Source organism: Malus sylvestris, chromosome 15 (genome assembly GCF_916048215.2).
Source record: "Malus sylvestris chromosome 15, drMalSylv7.2, whole genome shotgun sequence".
Taxonomy (NCBI): domain Eukaryota; kingdom Viridiplantae; phylum Streptophyta; class Magnoliopsida; order Rosales; family Rosaceae; genus Malus; species Malus sylvestris.
In genome coordinates, this window is record NC_062274.1 from 53,063,585 (window position 1) to 53,091,075 (window position 27,491).

General features: G+C 37.9%; 2 protein-coding genes across 8 annotated transcripts; both read right to left on the reverse strand.

Annotated features, from left to right (window-relative positions):
* Positions 1-1,311: 1,311 nt before the first annotated feature.
* On the reverse strand, positions 1,312-2,432 carry LOC126601731 (probable leucine-rich repeat receptor-like protein kinase At1g35710). 2 transcript variants are annotated; one of them, XM_050268487.1, is made up of 2 exons: positions 2,261-2,432; positions 1,312-1,914 (listed from the first exon to the last, which is right to left on the reverse strand). In XM_050268487.1, exons 1-2 carry the CDS (start codon positions 2,430-2,432, stop codon positions 1,517-1,519), a joined length of 570 nt encoding a protein of 189 aa, XP_050124444.1. In that variant the 3' UTR covers positions 1,312-1,516. The 2 variants fall into 2 exon arrangements, 1 of the variants encoding a protein (XP_050124444.1); XR_007615795.1 differs by having other exon boundaries at positions 1,692-1,797; positions 2,261-2,309.
* Positions 2,433-7,027: 4,595 nt separating this feature from the next.
* Positions 7,028-13,663, reverse strand: LOC126601730 (probable leucine-rich repeat receptor-like protein kinase At1g35710). 6 transcript variants are annotated; one of them, XM_050268483.1, is made up of 3 exons: positions 12,792-13,658; positions 10,458-12,647; positions 9,500-10,094 (listed from the first exon to the last, which is right to left on the reverse strand). In XM_050268483.1, the coding sequence occupies exons 1-3, from the start codon at positions 13,417-13,419 to the stop codon at positions 9,697-9,699; spliced, it is 3,216 nt and encodes a 1,071-aa protein (XP_050124440.1). In that variant the 5' UTR covers positions 13,420-13,658; the 3' UTR covers positions 9,500-9,696. The 6 variants fall into 6 exon arrangements, with proteins under 6 accessions (XP_050124442.1, XP_050124440.1, XP_050124441.1 ...); XM_050268484.1 differs by having other exon boundaries at positions 10,458-12,359; positions 12,648-13,657; XM_050268482.1 differs by having other exon boundaries at positions 10,458-12,359; positions 12,504-13,657.
* Positions 13,664-27,491: the final 13,828 nt, after the last annotated feature.

Here is a 27,491-nt window from a genome sequence, read left to right on the forward strand (position 1 = left end):
TGTTGCATCGAGGATCATGGGTCTTATCCTAATTTCAGCTCAAAACAACAACTCTTGGAGTGTCCTGTCATGCCATAGTGTGGGCACTTACCTTGGGGACGATCTCGGCTTGTTCGGCTAGGACGAGTTTGTCCTGGCCGATTCTGAGACCCGTCTCGGTTCGACCAAAAAGATGATCCACAGGCCTTTGCTGCCATGGCAAGGGGTTCACCCTAACCTTCATCTTCATTGCTTCATTTCGATCGGCTTCTCCACGAACATATGCATAAGAAGCCTGAAGGCCAAGAGGGGGATCATTCCGTAACACTTCTCCACGAACCTGATCAAACACATCATCGAGACCACCAAGAAACACATAGACTCGTTGTCTCTCAGTGGATTTTTGAAACACTTTGACGTCGTTTTCACACTCCATGGATACTTTATTAAAGTGATCCAATTCTTGGAAAATCTCAGTTAGCTCCCTGAAATAGGTAGCCAAAGGTCAGCCATTCCGACGAAGACGTGATGCCTTCTGATTCAACAAATAAATTCTAGCCTCGTATTTCTCATCAAAGTAGGTCGCCTTAAGAGAGTCCTAAATTTCCTTCGAAGTAGACAACTGAATGTACCATTTCATAATCTCTGGCTTCATTGACGACAAAAAACCAACTCTTAATTTTTTTGATCTTTAAAGAACCAATCATATTTAGGATTGTCTTCGTTAGGTGCCTTGATAGACCCACAAAGATATCCCATCTTCTTCCTTCTGGCAATATGGATTTGGACGAGAGGAGCCCATAAATCATAGTTCTTTTCATCCAATACCATATCAATATTAAAGCTTGAATTCTCTGATTGCACCATAATTGGAGCTGCCGCTGGTACAATCTTAAAACTGACCCCCTTTTCTTCAGCCATCAGTCTTGCTGTCAGTATAACTTAAAACCTGCAGCGCTGTGATGGGAATTTGGAACATGGTAACAGACTGACAAAGCAGCGTTGTGGTGGGAATCTGGAACAATGCGAACAGACTGACAGAACGGGGCAACAACAACTCTCAGTTGCTCGTTGCAATTGATCAGGGATATGGGTAGCAACAACTCTAAGTTGCTTGCTACAATTGATCAGGGACACGGCAAATACAAACCCAGTTAGGGTTCGATGTTTTTTTTTTTTCCTAACTCGGCTCTAATGCCAAGAAGAAAGAATGCTTTTCAATGATATTGTATATTCATCACAATCAATGGTATATATACAATCATATACAATCCTATCAGAATAAGGAAAATATTTTCAACCACAAAGCATCCTATAATTGTATGAGCCAAAGTACATAAATGAAATAAATTACGATGGACAAATAATTGGATTCAATATATTTCATCTGTAATCAAGGAACACTTTTTATTCTGCAGCAAATAAGTGCATGAAATAAATTACAATAAGGGAAACATCTATAAAGAAACTTTCTTCTAAAAGGAAGACTCGACGTAGGGAAAACTTATTTATAGGAAATACCCACTTTCTTTGATTCTCAGGTGGTCAAAGGATCTAGAGTACGCAATTCTCCGCAGGCTATCATACGTGGCTTCGAAAAATGCAGCTTCTGAGTTGAAAGGGGTTGAGAAACATGTTTCATTGTTGGACGGGATCGCGGATTGGGATGCAAGCATGAAAATGCATTCTTCACATGAGAGAGAACTTCCCCTGCTTCTTGATGCGTTGGAGGCAAAATGCGTTGGTCTAGAACATCCACAATTGACATTTGATGGGCTGCTAATGCAGATGATGATGACGATGAAGACGAAGAAGGCACTGATGAGAATGATGAGAAAAAATCTCCAGGATGCCTCCCCTTAATTATTTCCAATGCGACCACTCCAAAGCTATAAACATCGCATTTCTCGTTCAATTCCATTGTATATGCAAGCTCTGCTCAAAATAAGCTTATAGCAGTGGGATTATTAGTATGGGTATCTAATAAACTATATCAGAGTCTTCAACGTTTAGAACATTTTGTCATCATGAAAAAAAACGGACTAGAATATTTTTTGGATCACCAATTAATCTTAATATAAAAGTAGCATATTTTGGATCCCCAGTAACAACCAAATTATCGTATACACAATTTCAAAGTTCTATTCCAGATCAAAGCATTTAACTTATGCTTAACGACGAAAAGGAATAACATTCAGCACAAAAATATCCAAGAATAAATTAAGAATCATTGGTCTACAAGAAAAAGTAGAAGAATATATAGAACAGAGAACAATATTACCTGGTGCAACATATCCATATGTGCCTCCAACGACAGTCAAATTAGTTGAGTCTCGATTCAAAAACTTAGCAGTGCCAAAGTTTGAAGCAGAGGCATCATATTCAGAATCCAGCAAAAGTTTCTTACTTGATATGTCCCGGTGCATAATTGGTGGTACGACATCGTGGTGCATGTATGCAAAGGCATCAGCTACACCGTTAACAATATTCACCCTTTTTCTCCACCCCACTTCTTTAGCTTTTTCATCTTTGCTCAAAATTTTAGCCAAGCTTCCTCTTTCAAGAAACTCGTACACCAAGAACGAGTGTTGGTGATGCAAACAGGAACCATAAAGCTTCACGATGTTCCAGTGCCTTACCTCTGTCTATGGTCTTATTTCATTAAAGAATCCCTCCTCCAAGTTCTTCTCGCCATCCCACAAGTGATGGTGTTTCTTCACAGGCATTATGATGATAGATGACAACTTTGCTTTGTCGACGCTTCCTTGTCCTCTGCTCCCGATGCAATATGGAATCAAACTCTTCTGTCGCCCTTATGATTTCCTCATACATTGACTTTCCATCAAAATACAAAACTAAAAATGATACTTCTTCATGCATGTTTTTTCCTCCTTTATCCCGATGCTTCTTCTTTCTTTCCACTACTAAGACAATTGTAAAGAAAGCACAAAGAAGGAAAACTGCTGATAGAAGGATGAATGTGATTACAAATACCCACTTGTGGTTCTTTCTTAAGCCATGCGTATAGGGTTGCAAAGATGTAACATTGTCGCACAATCCTTTGTTCCCTTATACAGCTTTTGGGGGAGCTTTTTGAAACGCTTTGTTGTTGGGAAGGGGACCTTCCAATTCATTGTAAGATATGTCAACATATGATAAGCTATGCATGCCTTCAAAACTTGATGGTACGAAACCCGAGAGATTGTTGTGGGAAAGATTGAACGTCTCCAAACTCTCCATATTGGTGATTTCTGGTGGTATACTACCTTCAAGTGAGTTGTAACTTAAATCAAGTTCGTTCAACTGAACTAACTTCCCCAACTTAACTGGAATTCCTTGAGAAAAGTTGTTGTTGCTTAAATTTAGATGGTGCAGTCTGAGAAAGGAACCTAGATTGCTTGGAACTAACGCATTGAATTTGTTTGATGACAAGTCAAGATATTCAAGATCAATTAGTGATCCAAATTCCAATGTTATAGGGCCTGAAAGTTTATTTCTATTCAACATCAACTTCAGCAAAGAAGTCATTCTCCTAAATCCCTTCGGAATCGCCCTAACTAAGCGATTTGAAGAAAGATCTAGCACATGAACTTTTTGTGCATTGACAATATCAGGAGGTATGTTACCAGTAAGGTTGTTTATCGCAATTAGTAGGGTTTCTAATTGTGGCATTATCCCCAGCTTTGTGAGATTTCCCCATAGAAGTTATTGTGGCTCATATCTATAAAATAAAGATTTGGATAGACACCAAAGTCTTCAGATACATTTCCTATCAACTGCTTTCCATCAAGATGGACTCTCATTAAGCTTGTGCAGGTTTTCAAGCTTTTGGGGATTGGACCAGCCAAATGGTTATTGGTTATTGAAACCATTCTGAGTAGTCCACCACTGCAAATATTTTGGGGTAAATGACCAGAAATATGGTTATTATACAACCACAGACCAGTCAAATTCTTTAAGTTCTCTATCTCTTTAGGAATAGAACCAGAAAGATGATTTTCACCCATACTGAGATTTGCAAGAGATTTTAGGTTACCTATCTCTTTAAGAATAGAACCAGAAAGATTAATTTTGTAGAGATCGAGAAGGGTAAGGTTTGTGAGATCTCCTACGAATGTTGGGATTGAACTATAGAGCTGATTTTCACTCTGCCTAAGGTTCACAAGAGATTTTAAGTTACCTATCTCTTTAGGAATAAAACTAGAAAGATTATTCTTGTAGAGATAGAGCTGGGTAAGGTTTGTGAGATCACCTACGGATGTTGGGATTGAACCACTTAGCTGATTCTTATACAAGCAGAGCCACACAAGAGATTTCAAGTTACCTATCTCTTTAGGAATAGAACCATAAAGATTATTTTTATAGAGAACGAGAAGGGTAAGGTTTGTGAGATCTCTTGGCTACTTAATTTCTGCAACAACACCTTGACATTATCCCCAGTCGCACCCATCAACCTTAAGTGATGGTGATGCCCATCACCTAGAGGTGTCAAATCAATATATTGGGTTATTAGTAGATATCCATTAGGACTTAATTTAGTTTGATTTTACTTTACAACATCATCACCACTATCAATCTCACTTCTATATTATGGTAATATCAATTTTTGCTTGATTTTGGTTGGATTTGTCTATTCCGTCAAAATATGGTGATGTGGAAGGGTAATTTAGTAATTTCATCCTAGATGGTTTATTTTTGTTGCCACATCACCGTAGAGAATGGCACTCTAAGTGCCACCCAGGATGAAACTACTAAATTATCCTTCCATGTTAGCATATTTGACAGAATGGATGGAATACGACCGAAGTGAAGGTGAAAATTGAGCTTAGGGTGTAAAGTGTTGGGGCTGGGGATTGGTACCAAAAACTAAGCCTTTTAACAATAATATGCCCTCCTATGTTTTGGAGTCTTTCTTTTTGTGTTGTACTGGTTTTTCCCATGACTTCATTTAATGTCCTTTTCATTTGTTTCTCACTTCACATGGTTTGAGTGGCCTTAAAAATGAGCGTGTTCGTAGGGTTAATTGATTGAAGAATTACACATGCATGATTGAAACATCATTCAATTCTGAAATGGACTTCTATGATGGTTCGGGGAAGACTTCGGAGTTTTTCATAGGTACGCTTGATCAAGTCGGTCTTTGTGTATAAATGAAATTTGATGAAATGAAATGAACTTATGATTGAAATGAGTTTTTATGAATAAGATGGAACGGGTTCTTAATTACTGTATTATGAAATGAAATTGATGAAATGAACTTATGATGGAAGTGAGTTTTTATGAATAAGATGGAACGGGTTTTTAATCGATTGTTATGGTATTATGAAGAGACTCGTTTGGTACACATGATTGAATTGGAATGAATAACCTACAACATTAAAGGTATGTTGAAGGGAAAAGTTAAAAAATTACGGCCACCTAGAGGACATAAGATGAATTTTTTATTTTTTTTAGTACATCGATGTTCTATACTAAAGGGAGGGAGAGTTCGGTTAAATTACACAATGGGCATCCTAATTTGGTATCAAATTCGCCATCCACGAGATTCAAATATAAACCTCTCACTTCCAATTGAATAGAAATACCACCAAACCGTAGTACTCAGTGGCAAGATGAATTACTCATGAAGAAAACTTATTCATTCTAATTCTCTAATCCCCTCCAAATGAAAAGCCATTCACTTCCACAATTAATATACCTTGAAATTTGAAAGTTCTCCATTCCAATCCAATTATGTGTATCAAACGAGCCCAAAGATTTGGGATGAAGCCATTATTTGGAAATGGATAGGGCTAGATTCTAAGCTTATTTTTGTTTTCGTTCCTCCATGAAAAATCTTGCTAAAATTTTGGCCAAATGAATTCTAACACATTGTATCTTGTAATTTGAGTTTCTAAAAATCTCAAAAGAAGACGTTAAAAACGCATGTTTGGTAACTATTTGGGATTTAGAAGAAAAAAAGAACAAGAGGACAACGACCGAGGGAAAGGTGAGATGAAAGTGAAAAACAATTTAAAATAGGGAATTTTAACGAAAAGCATCCGGTACTGTTCAGTTTAATGAAAAACCACATTTTTACACTAAAAAGTCAATCCTGGTACTATTCACTTCACCCTTTATTTTGTCCTTATCATTAAAACTCAAAGTTTTCAAGCCCTTTTCATTAGTTTTCCTTTTAAAATATTTTAGATCTTAGTTTTTAGTTTGTATTTCTTTCCTCGTACATTTTCTTCTACATCTCCCACAATCCTTACTCCACTATTATATATCCAACATTACTCTCATGTATTTCCTTCTCAAACACAAAAATAAAAACTAAAAAATGGAAAATGAAATGGTTATCAAATAAACGAGTAATGTTAGGGAGAACACAATTGTGTACCACATTTGAATACATAATCTGACAAGTGAATAATACAACTGGCAGTATATATGGCACATCTTCCGTTCGTTAGTTTCTAGAAAGTGTGAATTTTTTTTAAAAGACTGCACAGACATTCATTCATACACACATACAAATGGCAGTTGCCTTGCCAAAGCAGTACAACCCTCTGATTAAGAAAACTTCAGAAACCGAATACGTCCGAATACGTCAGTCATTCCAACTACGCACTTGCTTCCTACCAAAAGATAATTAGCCAAAGATTAAGCGTGCCTTGGTTGAACCATTTCACCAGTTTATGAAAAGCATTCAGTCAAAGTATGCAAAAAGAAAGAGCATTCCTAAACTGACCTCAAAGTCACTGGTAATATTTGCGGATAATATTCTCCATAGGCATGCATCAGCATGAGTTTTTCGGATCGCCTTTCTTTGAGCAGCATTTCTGTGCCCCAACACGAATTATAATTACTAGAGATATTATTTCAGGTGAATTGAATTAAACAAGGAACAATGAATGTCCCTAAGCAAATTCATCCTTTTGAATTTTAAATTACGATGTACAATGGACAAGTGCATGAAAGTATATAGAGTCATAGCAAAAAAGTGAATGAAATAAATCACAATAAGGGAAACATCTATAAACAAACTTTCTTCTAAAAAGAAGACTCGACAGAGGGCAACTTATTTATAGGAAATACCCACTCTCTGATTCTCAGCCAGTCAAGGGATTGAGAATAAGCAATTCACTGCAGGTTATCATATGCAATGGCTTCGACAAATGCAACTTCTGAGTTGAGAGGAGTTGAGAAACTTGTTTCATTGTTGGACGAGATTGCGGACTGGGATGCAAGCAGGAAAACGCAATCCTCACAAGAGAGAGAACTTCCCCTACTTCTTGATGTGTTGGAGGCGATATGCGTTGGTCCAGAACATCCACGATCGGCATTTGATGGGCTGGTAATGCAGATGACGATGACGACGAGGAAGAAGAAGGCATTGATGAGAATGATGAGAACATATCTCTGGGATGCCTTCCCATGACTATGTGACCACTCCAAAGCTATAAACGTCGCATTTTTCGTTCACTTCCATTGTATATGCAAGCTCTGCTCAAAATAAGCTCATAGCAATGGGATTATTAGTATGTGGATGCTATAATGACTTGATGAAGAGAAGCGTGATGTGAAAGCTAGAAGTTTATCAATTTAGCATGAGAGAGAGAGAGAGAGGGAGTTTGCAAGGATGCATGATGATCTAGGTTGGATAATTTGAGTTTCCTGGGTGGTAACAAGGCTCCTAATGACTGGGATATTTAGAGGAAAAGCTATAGAAAACACTAAGCTTGCAGGGGTGATGATTCTTGAGGTTTCAAGGATGTTTGCACTTAGGGGGGCAATTTCCCTAGCTTGGTGCAGCACCTTCTAACGTTCTTTCTCTCTTTGGCATGTATTGTGTTCTTGGATCCCCTCATCTAGCCCTTTGATCTCTCTTTTGCACTTAGGGAGCCCTTTGATCTCTCTTTTGCACTTAGGGAGCCCTTTGATCCCTCATCGTGCCTTCTTCCTAATGCGTTGCTTTCCCGGGTCAGCCTTCCACAAGTGTTACTTCTAGTAACGCATCTCCTATCTTTAAGGCGTTGATCTTATGCACGAGTTAGGAAGGCAAAGTCAGCCTCCCTCCTCATTAAATGCTTGCTCTGCTGGCCTTTTACGTGATCTTAGGTCTTAGAGTTTGGTTCCTTCCTAACTAGATTGGTTGCCTTGCTAGGGAAAGAGGTAAACTAAGTCTGTTCTCTTTCGAGCTTGCCCATGTGGACTTCAAAGGCTATGGGTTTGGATCTTTGGGCGCCTAAGCAGTTGAAAGTCTTCCATAATCTTGACTCTACACACGCTCGATAAACTTCAGTAACTATCTACACCACAATTCACTTGACAAGCCCCAGACATGTGACTTGGGCTCATTTTAGCGTGAATAGTGGTTACCATGATAAAGCTTGGCATGACGAATATGCATAGGCATAGCATGATTTATATAAATGTCTGGTTTAATTATCGTAGTATGGCATGATTGTGAATATATTCCTTTCTCGATTTCGCACCTTTACATGTATTTGGGCTTGACTTGAAGCTTGTATAACAATTGGACCTCGAGACTTGATTAGGCTGGCATGTGACATTTTTGGACCTCAACATTGGCCCTCTTGATTATTTGGGCGATGAGAAACCTTGAATAGGCTGAATAATCAAACTCAAGCCCAAGACATTTTTAAATGTAGCCTTCCAAATGAGACTTTTCCCATTCCCGCGTTGCAGCAACTAGCGTCATGATGATGTGCGCCCTTGTTTCCCCTGCACGTGGGTATTCCCCCATTCCTTCACGGCAACTGCTTTAAACCCCTTTCTTCCTTAGGATAAGCATTTGATTTGTCTTTCCTTCTTCCTCTTTTCTCTAACTCCATTTGTTTCTCACACTCTTCTTTCTGCTTCATCCTCCATCTTCCATCGCTTGGTATCTTTATGTGTCCTGGGTTTTCAGTGCTAGTTGTGCTATTCATCGATAGCAAAACCATGTTTTGCACATGAACATGGAAAACAATGTATCTGTACTACTAATTAATTTTTTTATTGACTTAGGAGCGTGCTTGTGATTGTTCACTATTATGTGATTTGGCTTTTTTCACCTTTTCTGTTGTGCATTAGAGAAATCGTGCAAACACGAATCTTTACCTTCGGCCTTGATTTTGCATTTGAAGGAATTTGAATGTGAAACTATAGGCTCCCATACTTGTGGGAACGCTTCACTTACTATTTTTCTTTTGTTAAGAGAAACATGATTTTGAGGGAAATCGAGGCCCCTTAATTCCCTGATGTGATATCTCAGAGAAAAGGATAAAACTCACATTGGTCTTCTTTTACATTTGCAAAACCGAAAAAGGGTGTATTAATGTACTGACTAATATTTCTCTTTGTTTCCTTCAGCATACTTCTCCAGATTTTTTACTTGCTTTAACTTTACATATCGCCATGTCTTTGAAATTGCAGCTCACAACTCAATCAGGCTAACTCGAATCATCCAATATTGAGATTCATTCATCATATGATGACAACAGGTTCAATTAAATTGGCAATGCAATTTGGGTACTCCTTGTCAGAACATGTATAGAGTATCTGAAATTTCAAACCATGCAAGCAAGTACGTGAAAGTACATAGAGCCACAGCAAACAAGTGCATGAAATAAATTACAAAAACGGAAACATCTACAAAGAAACTTTCTTCTAAAGGGAATACTCGATGTAGGGAGAACTTATTTAGGAAAAACCCACTTTCTCTGATTCTCATGCAGTTAAAGGATCCAGTGTAAGCAATTCACCGCAGGTTATCATACGTAATGGCTTCGACAAATGCAGCTTTTGAGTTGAGAGGAGTTGAGAAACTTGTTTCATTGTTGGACGAGATTGCGGACTGGGATGCAAGCATGAAAACACAATTTTCACAAGAGAGAGAACTTCCCCTGCTTCTTGATGCGTTGGAGGCAAAATGCGTTGGTCCAGAACATCCATAATTGGCATTTGATGGACTAGTAACGCAGATGATGATGACGAGAATGAATAAGGCATTGTTGAGAATGATGAGAAAAAATCTCCGGGATGCCTCCCCATAATTGTTTCCAATGCGACCACTCCAAAGCTATAAACATCGCATTTATCATTCACTTCCATTGTATATGCAAGCTCTGCTCAGAATAAGCTCATAGCAGTAGGATAATTAGTATGGGTATAATAAACTATACAAGACTTCAATGTTCAGAAAATTTTGTCATCATGAAGAAATATGGACGAGAAATTTTTTTGGATCACCAATTAATCTTAATATAAAGCAAGTAGATTCTGGATCACTAGTAACAACCAAATTATCTTGTACATAATCTCGGAGTTCTATTACAAATCAAAATGTAACTCCTGCCTATCGACGAAAAGGAATAGTATTCAGAACAAAGTTATCCTAGAATAAATTAAGAAATTTATGCAAGATGTCAGAATCATTGGTCTAAAAGAAAAAAAACCAAAAGAATATATAAAACAGAGAACAATTATACCTGGTGCAATATATCCATATGTGCCTGCAACGGCAGTCCAATTAGTTGAGTCTCGATTCAGAAACTTAGCAGTGCCAAAGTCTGAAACCAAGGCCTCATATTCAAAATCCAGCAAAATGTTCTTGCTTGATATATCCCGGTGAACAATTGGTGGCACAACGTCATGGTGCATATATGCTAAGGCATTAGCTATACCGTTAACAATATTCACCCTTTTTCTCCATCCCACTTCTTTAGCTTTTTCATCTTCGCTCAAAATTTTAGCCAAGCTACCTCTTTCAAGAAACTCGCACACCAAGAATGAGTGTCGTTGGTGCAAACAAAAACCATAAGGCTTCACGATGTTCCGGTGTCTAACCTCTGTCAGTGCTCTTATTTCATTCAAGAATCCCTCCTCCAAGTTCTTCTCGCCATCCCACAAGTGATGGAGTTTCTTCACAGCCACTATGACGGTAGATGACAAGTTTGCTTTGTAGACGCTTCCATGTCCTCCCCTCCCGATGCAATATATGGAATCAAAGTTTTCGGTCGCCCTTATGATTTCCTCATACATTGACATTCCATCAAAATTCAAAACTGAAAATGATACTTCTTCATGGATGTTTTTTCCTCCTTTATCCCGATACTTCTTCTTTCTTTCCACTACGAAGACAATTGTAAAGAAAGCACAAAGAAGGAAAACTGCTGATAGAAGGGTGAATGAGATTACAAATACCCACTTGTGGTTCTTTCTTGAGCCATGAGTACAAGGTTGCAAAGATGTAATATTGCCACACAATCCTTTGTTCCCTTGTACAGCTTCTGGGGGAGCTTCTTGAAACGCTTTGTTGTTGGGAAGAGGACCTTCCAATTCATTGTAAGATATGTCAACATACAATAAGCCGAGCATGCCTTCAATACTTGATGGTATGAAACGCGAAAGATTGTTGTGGGAAAGATTAAGCGTCTCCAAACTCTCCATATTGGCGATTTCTGGTGGTATACTACCTTCGAGTGAGTTGTAACTTAAATCAAGTTCGTTCAACTGAACTAACTTCCCCAATTCAGGTGGAATTCCTTGAGAAAAGTTGTTGTTGCTTAAATTCAAATGGTGCAGTTTGAGAAAGGCACCTAGATTGCTAGGAACTAACTCGTTGAATTTGTTTGATGACAAGTCAAGATATTCAAGATCAATTAGTGATCCAAATTCCAATGGTATAGGGCCTGAAAGTTGATTTCCATTTAACATCAACTTCAGCAAAGAAGTCATTCTCCTGAATCCCTTCGGAATCGCCCCAACTAAGCGATTTGAAGAAAGATCTAGCTCATGAAGTTTTTGTGCATTGACAATATTAGGAGGTATGCTACCAGTAAGGTTGTTTCCCGCAATTAGTAGGGTTTCTAATTGCGGGCATTGTCCCCAAGTTTGTGAGATTTCCCCATATAAGTTATTGTGGCTCATATCCATAAAATAAAGATTTGGATAGACCCCAAAGTCTTCAGACATATTTCCTGTCAACTTGTTTCCATCAAGACGAACTCTGAATAAGCTCGTGCAGAATTTCAAGCTTTTGGGGATTGGACCAGTCAAATGGTTATTGGATATTGAAAAGTTTCTGAGGAGTCCACCGCTGCAAATACTATGGGGTAAATAACCAGAAAAATGGTTATTATACAACAGTAGAGCAGTCAAATTCTTTAAGTTCTCTATCTCTTGCGGGATGGGGCCAGAGAGTTGGTTCACACATAGCAATAAGGATTCCAAGTTGGTCAGGTTACCAATTGAAGCAGGAACTGAACCGGAAAGATTATTTTTAAAGAGATTGAGAAAGGTAAGGTTTGTGAGATCTCCAATGGATGTTGAGATTGAACCATTGAGCTGATTTTCACTCAGATCAAGGTTCGCAAGAGATTTTAAGTTACCTATCTCTTTAGGAATAGAACCAAAAAGATTATTTTTGAAGAGGTTGAGAAAGGTAAGGTTTGTGAGATCTCTTATGGATAATGGGATTAAACCATTGAGCTGATTTTCACTCAAGTCAAGGTCCGTAAGAGATCTTAAGTTACCTATCTCTTTAGGAATAGAACCAGAAAGATTGTTTTTGTAGAGATGGAGAAGGGTAAGGTTTGTGAGATCACCTATAGATGTTGGGATTGAACCACTGAGTGGATTCTTATACAAGGAGAGCCACACAAGAGATTTCAAGTTACCTATCTCTTTAGGAATAGAACCAGAAAGATTATTATCGAAGAGGCTGAGAAGGGTAAGGTTTGTGAGATCTCCTACAGATGTTGGGATTGAACCATTGAGCTGATTTTCACTCAGATTAAGGTTCGCAAGAGATTTTAAGTTACCTATCTTTTTAGGAATAGAACCAGAAAGATTATTTTTGTAGAGATAGAGGTAGTTAAGGTTTGTGAGATTACCCACAGATGCTGGGATTGAACCACTAAGTTGATTCTCAGACAAATCTAGGTCCATAAGAGACTTCAAGTTCCCTATCTCTTGTGGAATACTCCCAAAAAACCGATTGTTACAGAGATTGAGATTGTTGAGTTTCGAAAGGGAACTGATCTGAGGTGGAATGGCATCAAAGAGATTATTGACGCCAAGGTTGAGGTATTCAAGATTGGGGAAGGACATGAATGAAAAATCATGTAGCGTACCTTGTATATTGGAATTGGTAAGGTTTATTGCAATGACACTTCCTGCAGCATTGCATGAAATACCAGTCCAGAAGCATGGAGGTACTTGCGCTTTGGAATTGCTTGAAGAATTGGTGGTGCCATTATTACTGGGAGAGTAAGTCCAAGAGGTGAGATTTTGGAGATGGGTTTGGTTTTGAAAGGTGGCTTTCCATTTGAGAAGTGCTTCTGCTTCAGTAGTAGCAAAGGCAACGTGACTTGGCGATGAAAGAAGAGGTATGTATAAGATAAGGCAGTAAGCCAGAGAGCATACTTTGTGAAAAGATAAAGATATCATGGCCTCTGTTCAATTTTGTGTGCATATTATAGTCTAGTTCTAGGGTTTCTTTATAATGCCATTCACTAGCTATTCAAATTAATTCGACCTGTACAAAGAAAAAAGGGTGGGAGAGAAGAACAAAACTACAGGACTTGCAAAATGTTCTGTTTTCCACAATAAATTGACATCTTCATGGTTCAGACCATGGAAAGTCTTTCCATTTGTTTCATGACTTTGGAGTCCTCCATATATTAACTTACTCCAAGTCAATTCCTCTGTCTCTTATAATACACACGTTAAATGCAATTTGGAAATTTGTCCTCAAATTTTTTTTCTTCAAAGTCTAAGAGCTTAATGACCTGCTAGCTGAAATGATGCTTAATTGACACTTCCTTTTTTTATTTTTAGTATTCCCCTGTATTTCATATGAGTATGATCAAAGATTCTCTTTAAATCTCGACATAGACATGTATTGGCCTTGTTTGCCAATTGCCTTTAATGAAAGGGAAGGAACTTTTTGCAAATGTTTGCAGTTTTTTATTTATTTATTTTTACGAGTCAAAGTCTTTGTTTCTTATCTTTGAAGATGAAATTCCAACTTATGCATTTTGTCAATGTATTGGATGAACTAGATAGTAATGTTCGCGCGTTGCTACAGGATTACAAATTAACTTTTTAGCAGTATATAAATTTAAGCTAATAAATGCATCTCGGTATAACATTGATTAATCTAAACAAAACTACCATGGCAAAGGAAAGAATTTTATATTCTACAGAAATTGACATATTCATGGCTCGGACCATGGAAAGGTTTTTCCAATAAATATATATAATATATATATATATATATATATATATATATATATATATATATATATATTTTATGACTTTGACGTCTTCCGTAAATTAACTACTCGAAGTCAATATCTTTGTCTCTTATATATATAAGTTAAATGCAATTTGGCAATTTGTCTTCAATTTTTTTCTTCAAAGACTAAGAGCTTACAGATCTGCTAGCTGAATGATGCTGAATTGACACTTCCTTTTTTTATTTTCAGTATTCTCCTGTATTTCATGACTATGATCAAAGGTTCTCTTTAAAGTCAGTGTCTTTCTTTCATATGACCATAGAGAATGGCACTCTTAGGGGTGGTTTAGGAGTGAGGTGCTTAAAAAAAAAACACCCATGAAAATAAGCTGTGAGGGTTTTAGGTGTTTGGTAAACTAAAAAAAATGGCTTATTTTGGAAGCTGCTGTGAGAATAAGCTGAAATCAAAGGAAAAGGCTGAAGATGCTATTTGCAGCTTTGGAAAATTGGCTTTTTTTCAAAGCACATGGAGCTACAGTGCTCCTTTAATGGAAAGACCCACTATCAAACTGTTTTTTTTTTTTTTTCCAAAAGCACTTTTACAAAAAAATTTACCAAACACTCTGTTGATTTGTTTCACAACCGCTTATTCTCATAGCACAGTCACTTATTCTCATAGCACAGCCACTTATTCTCACAGCACAGCCGCAACAATACAACTTCCTAAGCCCTAAAGCACTAGTCTGCCAAAACATTTTCATCAATTCGAATACAACTTTCTAAGCCACCACTTAGTACTACGGTCTAGTAGTATTCATCTTCACTTGTAAGTGAGAGGTCTAAGGTTTGGTTCTCACTAAAGGAGAGTTTGAACCACAGTATTGTTAGCCCATTATGAGACTAAGTTCGCCAATTCTTTTAATGTAAATTGTTGATGCACAAAACCGGATTGGTCTTGGAACAACGTAAATCCGACCGTGAATCTGCACAAACGCTCAAGAACACGAAGAACACAAAGAACACAAGGATTTTATCGTGGTTCGCCCCAATGTTTGGGCTACGTCCACACTGATTATGTATTTATTTGAGGGAATAGAGAGGGAGAGGGTGAGAGCTTCTGAGAGTTTTTGAGGGTGAGAGAGGGGATCTCAGGCCTATGAATTGGCCTCCGAGAGTGAGAGTGAGCTCTCTCCAATTGTGAGGGTGAGGGGTCCTTTTATAGAATAAGGACTCCTCACTTATTACATATTTGCCCCTTCCTTTATCCCATAATTACATTTAAGTCCCCTGAGTATTTGTACGAGATCTAAATACGAGGCCCTAAATATGGTATAAACAGTAGTCCCCCAAGTCTTCAGTCAAGAGAGTCTTTTGGCTGGAGACTTGAAATTCAGTCCATGTGTGGGCCGAAGTAACTAGATGTCGTCTAGAACTGATGCTCGATATGAGGCGGTGCCCAATCTGAAATGATGTTCAACTAGAAGTAGCACATGTTGTGAGGCCGCTTTGCTTGTAGCTTGTGTTGCCTTGGTTGGCTCGGCTTGTGGTGTTGAAGGTGAATGAGTCCCTTTTATAGGATAAGGGCTCACTCCTCAATACATAAGTGATGGGCTAGAGTCCCCCAAGTATTTTTCATGAGTGCTCTCTAAAAGTGAAGGAGTCCCTTTTATAGAATAAGGGCTCGCTCCTCAATACATAAGTGATGGGCTAGAGTCTCCGAAGTATTTTTTATGAGGCCCAGTTGAGGCCCAATATATGGTACATAATGTAGTCCCCCAAGTCTTCGGTCAATAGAGTCTGTTGGCTGGAGACTTCAAATTGAATCCATGTATGGGCCGAAGTGGTGGTTGTTCGGAGGCGGTATTTGTATACCCTGCACTGAAGCTTTGTAGGTGAAGCTTTGCAAGTGAAGCTTTGAAGCTAGAGCTCTGTAAATGAAGCTTTCGAAACTGGAGCTTTTATAAATGAAGCTTTTGAAGCTAGAGCTCTGCTAATGAAGTCTTTGAAGCTAGAGCTCTGTAAATGAAGTCTTTGAAGCTAGAGCTCTGTAAATGAAGCTTTTGAAGTTGATTGACATGAGTGATGCTCATGAATGTTTATGTTGATTGACATGAGTGATGCTCATGAATGTTGTCATGAGTGATGCTCGTGAATGTTAACATGAGTGATGCTCATGAATGTTTGACATGAATGATGGTCATGAGTGTTTATGTATGATTGTCATGAGTGATGTTCATGAATGTTTATGTATGAATGACATGAGTAATGCTCATGTATAATTTGGAATACTGGGCGTACTTTTGATCGCCTGGTTGGAGCGATTTTGGGCTTATGGGCCTTCGCCCTCCACAACATTCCAGTCCAACCCATTTATTTTGGGCTTGTCGTTGTTGTTCTTTTTTTTTTTTTTTTTTTTTTTTTTTTTTTTTTTTTTTTTTTTTTTTACCCTCTGATGGGGTTTATACATATTACCCTCGGATGGGGTTTATACATATGTCTCCGAAAGATAATAAATTACATCATTCTGGTAGAATGTTTATTCCTTACTTTTGTTTTTCTCTTTTCTTTTATACTTTTGTAATTATCTCAGTGGGTAGCCATATTTTCTGTTTTGCTCTTTTCCACCGCAAATCTCATGTTGAAAGGGTAGCCATGCTTTCTGCTTTGCTCTTTTACTTTGCTTTGCTTTTACTTTCCCTTTTCTTTCTCTTTTCCTTGCGCTGCATTTATTATTCTCTTGCTCTTGCTGAGGTCCAGGTGCATTAGCCTTTGCAGATGGCAGACAAAAGTAAAGTGAAGTGCTCTTTACTTTGCTTTACTTTGGCAGATTGCAAATGGCGGAGGCATAGACTTGTCTTTACAGCATCTTCTGGAAAGTCAAAAAGCAGCTTTTAAGGCCACTAGCAGCAATAGCCATCATTTCTCCTTTTTCCTTTTCTCTGCTGGTTTATTGAATCTCTTCTCACGCCGGTCGCATGCGCCCCGTCCATCCGAGAACTTACCACCCTGACTTTTTGATGAAATGATGCCCATAAATCATAGTGTAATCTGTTTTCTCTAGAATCGCCATAGCTGCATTCTTATACTCCTTGAACAAAGAGACCGAAGGGAACCTCCCGGATATGCTATGAGCAGCTATAGAGCTATCATCCCTCTCATCCCTCTGCGCCTGGCTCAAAGGGCTCGCAAAATTTTCGATCCCCGGTGATAAGTACGTTTCCGGCAACGAATAAAACGGCGTCGTAAGAGTGGTAGGCGTCGTGCGCTGCACATCTACGACAAGAGGACTAGTGTCGTTCATTTCGGAAGAAGAGAAACTCGCGATCTTGCTCGGGGAACGAAACGCCCAGGGTTCCTCGATGACCACGCCCTCTGATGCGGATGACTTGGAGTCAGAGTCGGCCGAGGAGAGTCGGGGGATGAGCAGAGAACCGTCAGACCAAGAATTGGGCTGAAGATGGGCAGAGAAGCAGTGCAGAAATATCTGGAATCACGGTGGTCCTCATCGTCGGAGTCGGGGTTGACGATCCAGAAATATCTGAGAACTTCAAACACTACAAAAATGGCAGCAGCTAATTTCCCAGCGTTTGGCTACTGAGAAGGTAGCAGATCACAAAAAAGGGGAAAAATCCAGTAGAGCTTATTCGATCTGGAGCCGAGTAGCGTCAAGTATCGAAAGTTTTACTGCTTCTTCTCTGACTCTCAGCCGTTCAAGTCGGTGATGTGATCCTCCCGGCTTTCAACAGTTCCTATGAATTTTGAAAATTTGAAATCCGATCTTTCTCGGAAAGATCAGAAAAGTGAACTTTCTGGGAGAAATTGGGAAATGAAATTGTTTGATCTCTCACAATTCCGCACAAAGCTGTTTGGGATCACCTTCAAGATTAAGACTAGCTGAGTAGCGATCCTCCATCACCTCTCTCCAACCTGTCGTCGACGGCGTCGGCGGAGCAGACCCAAATCCCGGGGACACCACCGGAATACAAAGCTTCGCCGGCCTCGTCCTCCTCATTCTCTTTAACAGAAATAAACGCAGCAGCGCCAACCTTAGAGAACAAAACGTAATTTTTCGTCCCAGCCTGCCGTCGTTCCCACACTTGGCAGCGCCAAACCCTCGCCTACCCCAGCCTGATCTTCTTCCGAGTTCCTTCTGAGTTGACCCGTCCTGTATCAATCGAGTCGTTCGATTTCGCCGCCCTTTCGTGTTGCTTTTCTTGCCGGAGCCCCGTATCAATCCAGGCAGTCGGACCTGGCGAGGTTCTCTGACCTGGTCGACCCGCCTGAGTCGTGCGCTGGGTGTCTGTACAAGTTACCAGGTCGGGATCCTGTCACTGCCGAGCTCCTATTGCAGAGGCCGACGTTGAGTTCCTCCATCATTTAACCAATCCAAGCCTTGAGCTCCATCACGTCATTGATCAAGGTAGAGAGACAAGACAGAGATGAGAGATTTGATTCCCTGAATCTGCCTTGCTAGATTTGGCAGAACCAGTGCCTTTCTTGCCGGAGATGGAGTCGTCGGAAGAGATCAGGCGGTGCTTGTAGATGCGGTTGGTGGGTTCCAGGATCCGTACCCGGGATAGATTGGGTCGGAGCAGGTCCATGAGGTCGAGCGTCGCTCTTTGTGCAGAAAGAAAGGGTTTTGAGATTGGATAGGCAAGACGAGAGAGGTGAATTTTTCTGGTCTTCTTCGTCTTGTCTCGACTCTACTGGAGTGATGAGAGAGAATGAGAGAGTGTGTCTTGGCATGCCCAATGGGCTGTTTCTAAAACTTGTTTTTGAATGTGGTTTTGGAAATGGATTTTTGGGCCATTTCTGGGTTTCTAGAGAGAGAGAGATGGGCTGAGATTTTGGTTTAGTGTTTCTGCAGAATCACGGCAGAGATGAAAAAATGAAAGAGAACCGACATAGCTTTTTGTATCGATTCCCATAGACGGCGCCAAATGTTGATGCACAAAACCGGATTGGTCTTGGAACAACGTAAATCCGACCGTGAATCTGCACAAACGCTCAAGAACACGAAGAACACAAAGAACACAAGGATTTTATCGTGGTTCACCCCAATGTTTGGGCTACGTCCACACTGATTATGTATTTATTTGAGGGAATAGAGAGGGAGAGGGTGAGAGCTTCTGAGAGTTTTTGAGGGTGAGAGAGGGGATCTCAGGCCTATGAATTGGCCTCCGAGAGTGAGAGTGAGCTCTCTCCAATTGTGAGGGTGAGGGGTCCTTTTATAGAATAAGGACTCCTCACTTATTACATATTTGCCCCTTCCTTTATCCCATAATTACATTTAAGTCCCCTGAGTATTTGTACGAGATCTAAATACGAGGCCCTAAATATGGTATAAACATAAATAATATCGTTTAAAAAAATAAAAAGTAAAAAATAAAAAATAAAAAATAAATACAACTTTCTAAGCCACTAAAGCATATTTAATAAAAATTACCAATACTCCGCCCAGCCACCTAATTAAAACACAACTTACAAGACGTCAAATTACTACAAAAACATTAAACCATAGCCTAATATGCATAAATTTAATTAATTATTGACGGAATGGTCAAACACCATAATATCAGATACCTTGTTGAATAAACCCCCTTATGCACTGCATCAATGCTGATATGACTGATGAGACAACCATTAATTTATTTGAAACACAGTGTATATATGTACGTCATATAATTTCGGTGGAATATAGTACGATCACGTGGCCATATTCCAAGTACACTAAAAAATTGTTGGTCGATCAGTAGTTTTAGACATTCAATTTGTGTGCGAGCTTCGCAAACATGGTGGTTAATTAACTAAACGTGTCGAGAGGGACAGAAGCTATTGCAAACGCCATTTATGCCTATGTATGTAGGACTAGCAACTGAGGCTGATGGACAACGGTTGGCTTGCTTTTAATTTTGAGTCTTTTTTTGCGTGTTTAGTGGTTTTTCTCATGACTTGCCATTAATTTGTCAATTCACTTGGTTTACTGCTCAAAGTCTCAAAGTTTGATTGGCCTTGTAATGAGCGTGTAGTGCCCGTTCGGTTAATTGATTAAAGAATCATTTAATTTTGAAATGGACTTGTTCGTAGTATGCAATGCGAGTTATAGGGATTGAGGGGAAACAACTTTGTAATCATTCTCATGGTTTGGGGAAGACTTTGGAGTTTTTCATACGTACGCTTGATCAAGTCGGTTTTCATGCATTTTATGCGCTTGTTGAATTTAATGAAATTAAATTAAATTTGTGAAACAAAATGAATTTTGATGATTTTTTTTTTTTTTTTTTTGGTCAGGAAAAATGAACTTGATGATGAAAGTGAGTTTATTCTTAAAGCACAACATAACTTTTTTTTTCTTTTTTTTTAATGTACAATAATTCCAAACTGGCCCTCATGCAAATGACAGTATGGCACATCTTCAACTTGTTCGTCACTACAATGTCATACAAAATCCTAGAACATGTGGAAACCACAAGAGAAAAAGAAAAAAAGAAAAAGAAGAAGAGAAGTCTTTGAAATACATGTTTCACTACAACAGGACACACTTTATACAATGTTGAATCATGTAATTGTACAAACAAACGAACAGAAACTAGATTACAATAAGCACCCTTATTATAGTTTTAACCGAAACACAACGCAAAACACAGAAAAGAAGCATATATCTCATAGTCTCAGGTGACCAAAATATCAAGAGCAAGCTATTCACCACATGTTATCATATGTCAAGGCTTTGAATCTCTTATGATCAAAGGTTCTCTTTAAAGTCAGTGTCTTTCTTTCATATGACCATAGAGAATGGCATTCTTAGGGGTGGTTTGGGAGTGAGGTGCTTAAAAAAAAAACACCTATGAAAATAAGCTGTGAGGGTTTTAGGTGTTTGGTAAACTAAAAAAAATGACTTATTTTGGAAGCTGCTGTGAGAATAAGCTGAAATCAAAGGAAAAGGCTGAAGATGCTATTTGCAGCTTTGGAAAATTGGCTTTTTTTCAAAGCACATGGAGCTACAGTGCTCCTTTAATGGAAAGACCCACTATCAAACTGTTTTTTTTTTTTTTCCAAAAGCACTTTTACAAAAAAGTTTACCAAACACTCTGCTGATTTATTTCACAGCCGCTTATTCTCATAGCACAACCGCTTATTCTCACAGCACAGTCGCAACAATACAACTTCCTAAGCCCTAAAGCACTAGTCTGCCAAAACATTTTCATCAATTCGAATACAACTTTCTAAGCCACCACTTAGTACTACGGTCTAGTAGTATTCATCTTCACTTGTAAGTGAGAGGTCTAAGGTTTGATTCTCGCTAAATGAGAGTTTGAACCACAGTATTGCTAGCCCATTATGAGACTAAGTCCTCCCATTCTTTTAATGTAAATAATATCGTTTAAAAAAATAAAAAATAAAAAGTAAAAAATAAAAAATAAATACAACTTTCTAAGCCAGTAAAGCATATTTAATAAAAATTACCAATACTCCACCCAACCACCTAATTAAAACACAACTTACAAGACGCCAAATTACTACAAAAACATTAAACCATAGCCTAATATGCATAAATTTAATTAATTATTGACGGAATGGTCAAACACCATAATATAGTTGAATATCAGAGTGCGCAACGAACGAGACTAACAAAATAATAGAAATATTATTAAACAACCGAGAATGCCGGAACGGCTACAAAACCTTAAGAGACTACATTGTGAATAACTTATTCTCAAATGAATAACAAGCAGGTTATTTATAATAAACTAACTCTAATCCTAAAAGATAAGAAATCAAAATCCTAATGCTAACGGGCTAAGCCCAGAAAACTAAGCATTCAAATAAACCTAAATATACTAATATTTTTCAACACCGCCTGTCAAACTCATGGCGGTATACGACATGAGTTTGCAAACAAGCAGATGCAGACTGACTCCGTTAGGCGGACTGGCATGCATGCAAACTTGACTTGACTTGATTCTTGACTTTACTTGACTTGACTGGCAAACTGGCAAACTGGCAAACTGGCAAACTCGTTCTTGATTCTTCATTCTTGCTAGCAAACTGATTCTGGTTCAAATTGGCTAGTGTTGAGAGTATGGAAAGAACCCGTCACTAAACGGACAAGATTTCCATATCTCAATTGTACCAACAAAGGAACAAAACAATTCCAAACAGGGCAACAACTCGTGTGGACCTAAAAACAAACTTAAACCATTTTTTTCTTGTTGCCCGTGGACCTTAAACAAACTTCAACCAATTGTTTTTCTTTTTCCTTCTCTTTTTTTTTTTTTTTCTTGCAAACAATCAATACCAACTAACAAATCTAAAACGAAAACACAAACAGCGGAAGATGACGAAAACACAAACAGCGGAAGATGACGAAAACAAAACTGATACAAACAAATTGATACCAACGAGAACGGATTGAACCCTAAGGATCGAACCCGCTCTGATACCAAGTTGAATATCAGAGTGCGCAACGAACGAGACTAACAAAATAATAGAAATATTATTAAACAACCGAGAATGCCGGAACGGCTACAAAACCTTAAGAGACTACATTGTGAATAACTTATTCTCAAATGAATAACAAGCAGGCTATTTATAATAAACTAACCATAATCCTAAAAAGTAAGAAATCAAAACCCTAATGCTAACGGACTAAGCCCAGAAAACTAAGCATTCAAATAAACCTAAATATACTAATATTTTTCAACAAATATCAGATACCTTGTTGAATAAACCCCCTTATGCACTGCATCAATGCTGATACGACTGATGAGACAACCATTAATTTATTTGAAACACAGTGTATATATGTACGTCTTATAATTTCGGTGGAATATAGTACGATTACGTGGCCATATTCCAAGTACACTAAAAAATTGTTGGTCGATCAGTAGTTTTAGACATTCAATTTGTGTGTGAGCTTCGCAAACATGGTGTTTAATTAACTAAACGTGTCTGGAGGGACAGATTGCAAACGCCATTTAAGCCTATGTATGTAGGACTAGCAACTGAGGCTGATGGACAACGGTTGGCTTGCTTTTAATTTTGAGTCTTTTTTTGCGTGTTTAGTGGTTTTTCTCATGACTTGCCATTAATTTGTCAATTCACTTGGTTTACTACTCAAAGTCTCAAATTTTGATTGGCCTTGTAATGAGCGTGTAGTGCCCGTCCGGTTAATTGATTAAAGAATCGTTTAATTTTGAAATGAACTTGTTCGTAGTATGCAATGCGTGTTATAGGGATTGAGGGGAAACAACTTTGTAATCATTCTCATGGTTTGGGGTAGACTTTGGAGTTTTTCATATGTATGCTTGATCAAGTCGGTTTTCATGCATTTTATGCGCTTGTTGAATTTAATGAAATTAAATTAAATTTGTGAAACAAAATGAATTTTGATGATTTATTTTTATTTTTTTGGTCAGGAAAAATGAACTTGATGATGAAAGTGAGTTTATTCTTAAAGCACAACAGAACTTTTTTTTTTTTTTTAATGTACAATAATTCCAAACTGGCCCTCATGCAAATGACAGTATGGCACATCTTCAACTTGTTCGTCTCTACAACGTCATACAAAATCCTAGAACATGTGGAAACCACAAGAGAGAAAAAAAGAGAAAAAAAAAAAGAAAAAAGAAGAGAAGTCTTTGAAATACATGTTTCACTACAACAGGACACACTTTATACAATGTTGAATCATGTAATTGTACAAACAAACGAACAGAAACTAGATTACAATAAGCACCCTTATTATAGTTTTAACCGAAACACAACGCAAAACACAGAAAAGAAGCATATATCTCATAGTCTTAGGTGATCAAAATATCAAGAGCAAGCAATTCACCACATGTTATCATATGTCAAGGCTTTGAATCTCTTGTGATAAGGTTTTGTATCTTTTGTTTTGTTCCACGATGAAGTCTATTGTAGTGATTCGGCACTCTCCATCAAATGTTGTGTTATTGCCAGGGATTGTCCTATTATGAAATAGAATGCAAGAAGCATCGCATGCCCGTTGGACGACAGAATAATCGATATTGTTATACGGTTAAGCTGCTGGATTCAATCAAGCACGTACTTTATGAAAAGATAAAGATCTTATGGCCTCTGTTCAATTTTGTGTACATATTATAGTCTACTTCTAGGGCTTATTTATAATCCTTTCACTAGCTATTCAAAATTAATTCGACCTGCACAAATAAAAAGGGGTGGGAGAGAAGAACAAAAATACAGGACTTGCAGAATGTTCTGTTTTCCACAAGAAATTAACATCTCCATGGTTCAGACCATGGAAAAGTCTTTCCAACGGTTTCATGATTTGGAGTCCTCAATAAATTAACTTACTCCAAGTCACTGTCTTTGTCTCTTATATACATACTTTAAATGCAATTTGGCAATTTGTCTTCAAATTTTTTCTTCAAAGACTAAGAGCTTATAAATCTGCTAGCTGAATGATGCTTAATTGACACTTTTTTTTTGTTTTTTTTTTTCAGTTTTCTCCCGTATTTCATGACTATGATCAAAGATTCTCTTTAAATTCGAAGTCTTTCTTTGTTGGAACCAAGTCAACCTTTCTTTTTTCCTTTTCTTTTCCTTGCCGGTCACCATTTCTTTCCTCGTTTACACCAACTTTCTTCCTTGTTTCAAGGCTCTCTCTTTTCCTTATTTCACACCAACTCTCTCTTTTCCTTGCCGGCCACCATTTCTTTTCTTTTTCTTGATTCATGTAAAGATGCTTGCATGTAACCATTTACTTTCTTTGCCTACATATATTGACTTGTACATTCAGAACTCTTATGAAATAGAAATACTTGGAAACTAAATATCTACATTCTTTCATATGACCACAGAGAATGGCACTCTTAAGTGCCAACTATGATGAAATTACTAAATTACGCTTGTCCGTCAGCATATTTGGCGGAATGGACGTAATACGGCCAAAGTATTTGAATGGACGTAAATGAGCTTGTGCAAGGGTTAATTGATTGAAGAATTGCACATGATTGATTGAAACATCTCTCAATTTTGAGATGGACTTGTTTCATAGTATGCAATGCGTGTTGAATAATTAATAATATAATTCTAAAATGGATCGAGGGGAAATGACTTTGTAATCATTATAATATACATGAATTTCAATTAATTATTGATGGAATGACCAAATATCAAAATATTTAAAACCTTGTTGAATAAACCCCCCTTATGCGCTGCATCAATGCCTATATGTCTGATGAGGCAACCGTTAATTTATCTGAAACACAGTTCATATACGTACATCTTGTAATTTGGGTGAAATATAGAATGGTCACGTGACCATATTCCAAGTACACTGAAAAATTGTTAGTCGATCAATAGTTTTAAACATTTGATTTGTGTGCGTGCATTGCTTTGCAAACATGGTTAGAGACAGAAGCTATTTCAAAAGCCGTTTCTGCTGTTAAAGCCTATGTATGTAGGATCAGCAACTCAGGCTGATGGACAACGGTTGGCTTTTTTTTTAATTTTGAGTCTTTCTTTTGCATGTTTAGTGGTTTTTCTCATTTTTAATTTGAGTGGCCTTATAATTAGGGAAAACAACTTTGTAATCATTCTCATAGACAGTTCCTGTGCTGGGACATCAATCCAAATCAACACTAGCTACTTTAACATGGTTTGGGCAAGACTCGTACATTTATTTTAATTTCTTTTAAAATGAACTTGATGATGAAAGTGAGTTTATTCTTAAAGCACGATAAAAATCAGTTTTTTTTTTTTTTGTAAGCACAACAATCCCAAACTTGCCTTAACATAAATGACGTTATGGCACTTCTTCGACTTGTGCGTTTCTGCAATGTCTTACAAAATCCTAGAACATGTGGAAAACACAAGGGAAAAAAAGAAAAGAAAAGAGAAGTCTTCGTAATACATGCTTCACTACAACATAACACGCTTTATACAATGTTAAACCATGTTTTTGTATAAACAAATGGACAGAAAATAGATAACAAAGCACCCTTGATATAGTTTTAGCCGAAACACAGCGTGAAACGAAAAGAAGCATATATCTCAAAGTCTCAGGTGACCAAAGTATTAAGAGCAAGCAATTCAACACATGTTATATATCAAATGTAAAGGCTTTGAATCTTTGTGATAAAGTTTGTATCCCTTGTTTTCATGTACAATGATGTCTATTGTGGTAATTCGGCGCCCTCCATCAAATGTCGTGTTATTGCCAAGCAAGTATTGTATTAAATGTGGACCGACCGACCACGGGGAAACAAAATGCAAGAAGCATCCCATGCCCGTTGGACGACAGAATAATCGATATTATTATAGGGTTATGCTGCTGGATTCAATCGAGCACGTACTTATTTAGGTTTGAGACTTGTATAATGTTCAATGGATATTATTATGTAATAATAACTAATATGACTTTATCCCTTAAAAATGAATTTTCTTTAGTTAAAACCCGACATAGTTTTTTCTCTGAATAAAATCCACTAACTGGGCTCCACATAAGCAAAATCATTAATTTATTTTGACTTCACACATTTTAAAATTTGTGTTGGTGTCATGAGTATATTGAAGTCCATAATCAGTGGTGTCACATACTTAATAACCCTCTTGACTGCTAGTAAATGAGACTCCTTATGACAACTTTGAAAGCGAGCACACACCCCAACTGCAAAGGCAATATCCGGTCTACTTGTAGTCAAATAGAGTAGACTTCTAATCATGCTTGTATACAAGGTTTGGTCAACATCCTTGTCACTTGAGTCCTTGTGAATTTTGGCACACGTACTCATTGGGGATCTTGCAACCTTTGATCCTTCAAGACCAAATTTCTTTTACAGATTCTTGGCATACTTGGCTTGAGAGATGAAAATGTCATCCTTTTCTTGTTCAAGAAAGTAGTTTAGTTCACCAACAAGGCTCATTTCACACTCACTGGTCATCATATCAATGAACTGCTTCACAAGAGAATCAGAGGTGGATCTTACAACAATATCATCCACATATACTTGAGCAATCACAATATGAGATTTCACATGCTTCACGAAAAGTTTATTGTCAACTGAGCCACGTGTGTAACCATGACCAAGAAGATGATAAGATAATCTGTCATACCATGCATGTGGGGCTTGTTTAAGACCATAGGGCCTTCCTCAGTTTGTACACCCCATTTGGCCTATGAGGATCTTCAAAGCCCTTTGGTTATTCCACATAGACCTCTTCATTAAGATATCCATTAAGGAATACGGTTTTAACATCCATTTGAAACAGCTTGAACTTTAAATGGCATGCAATA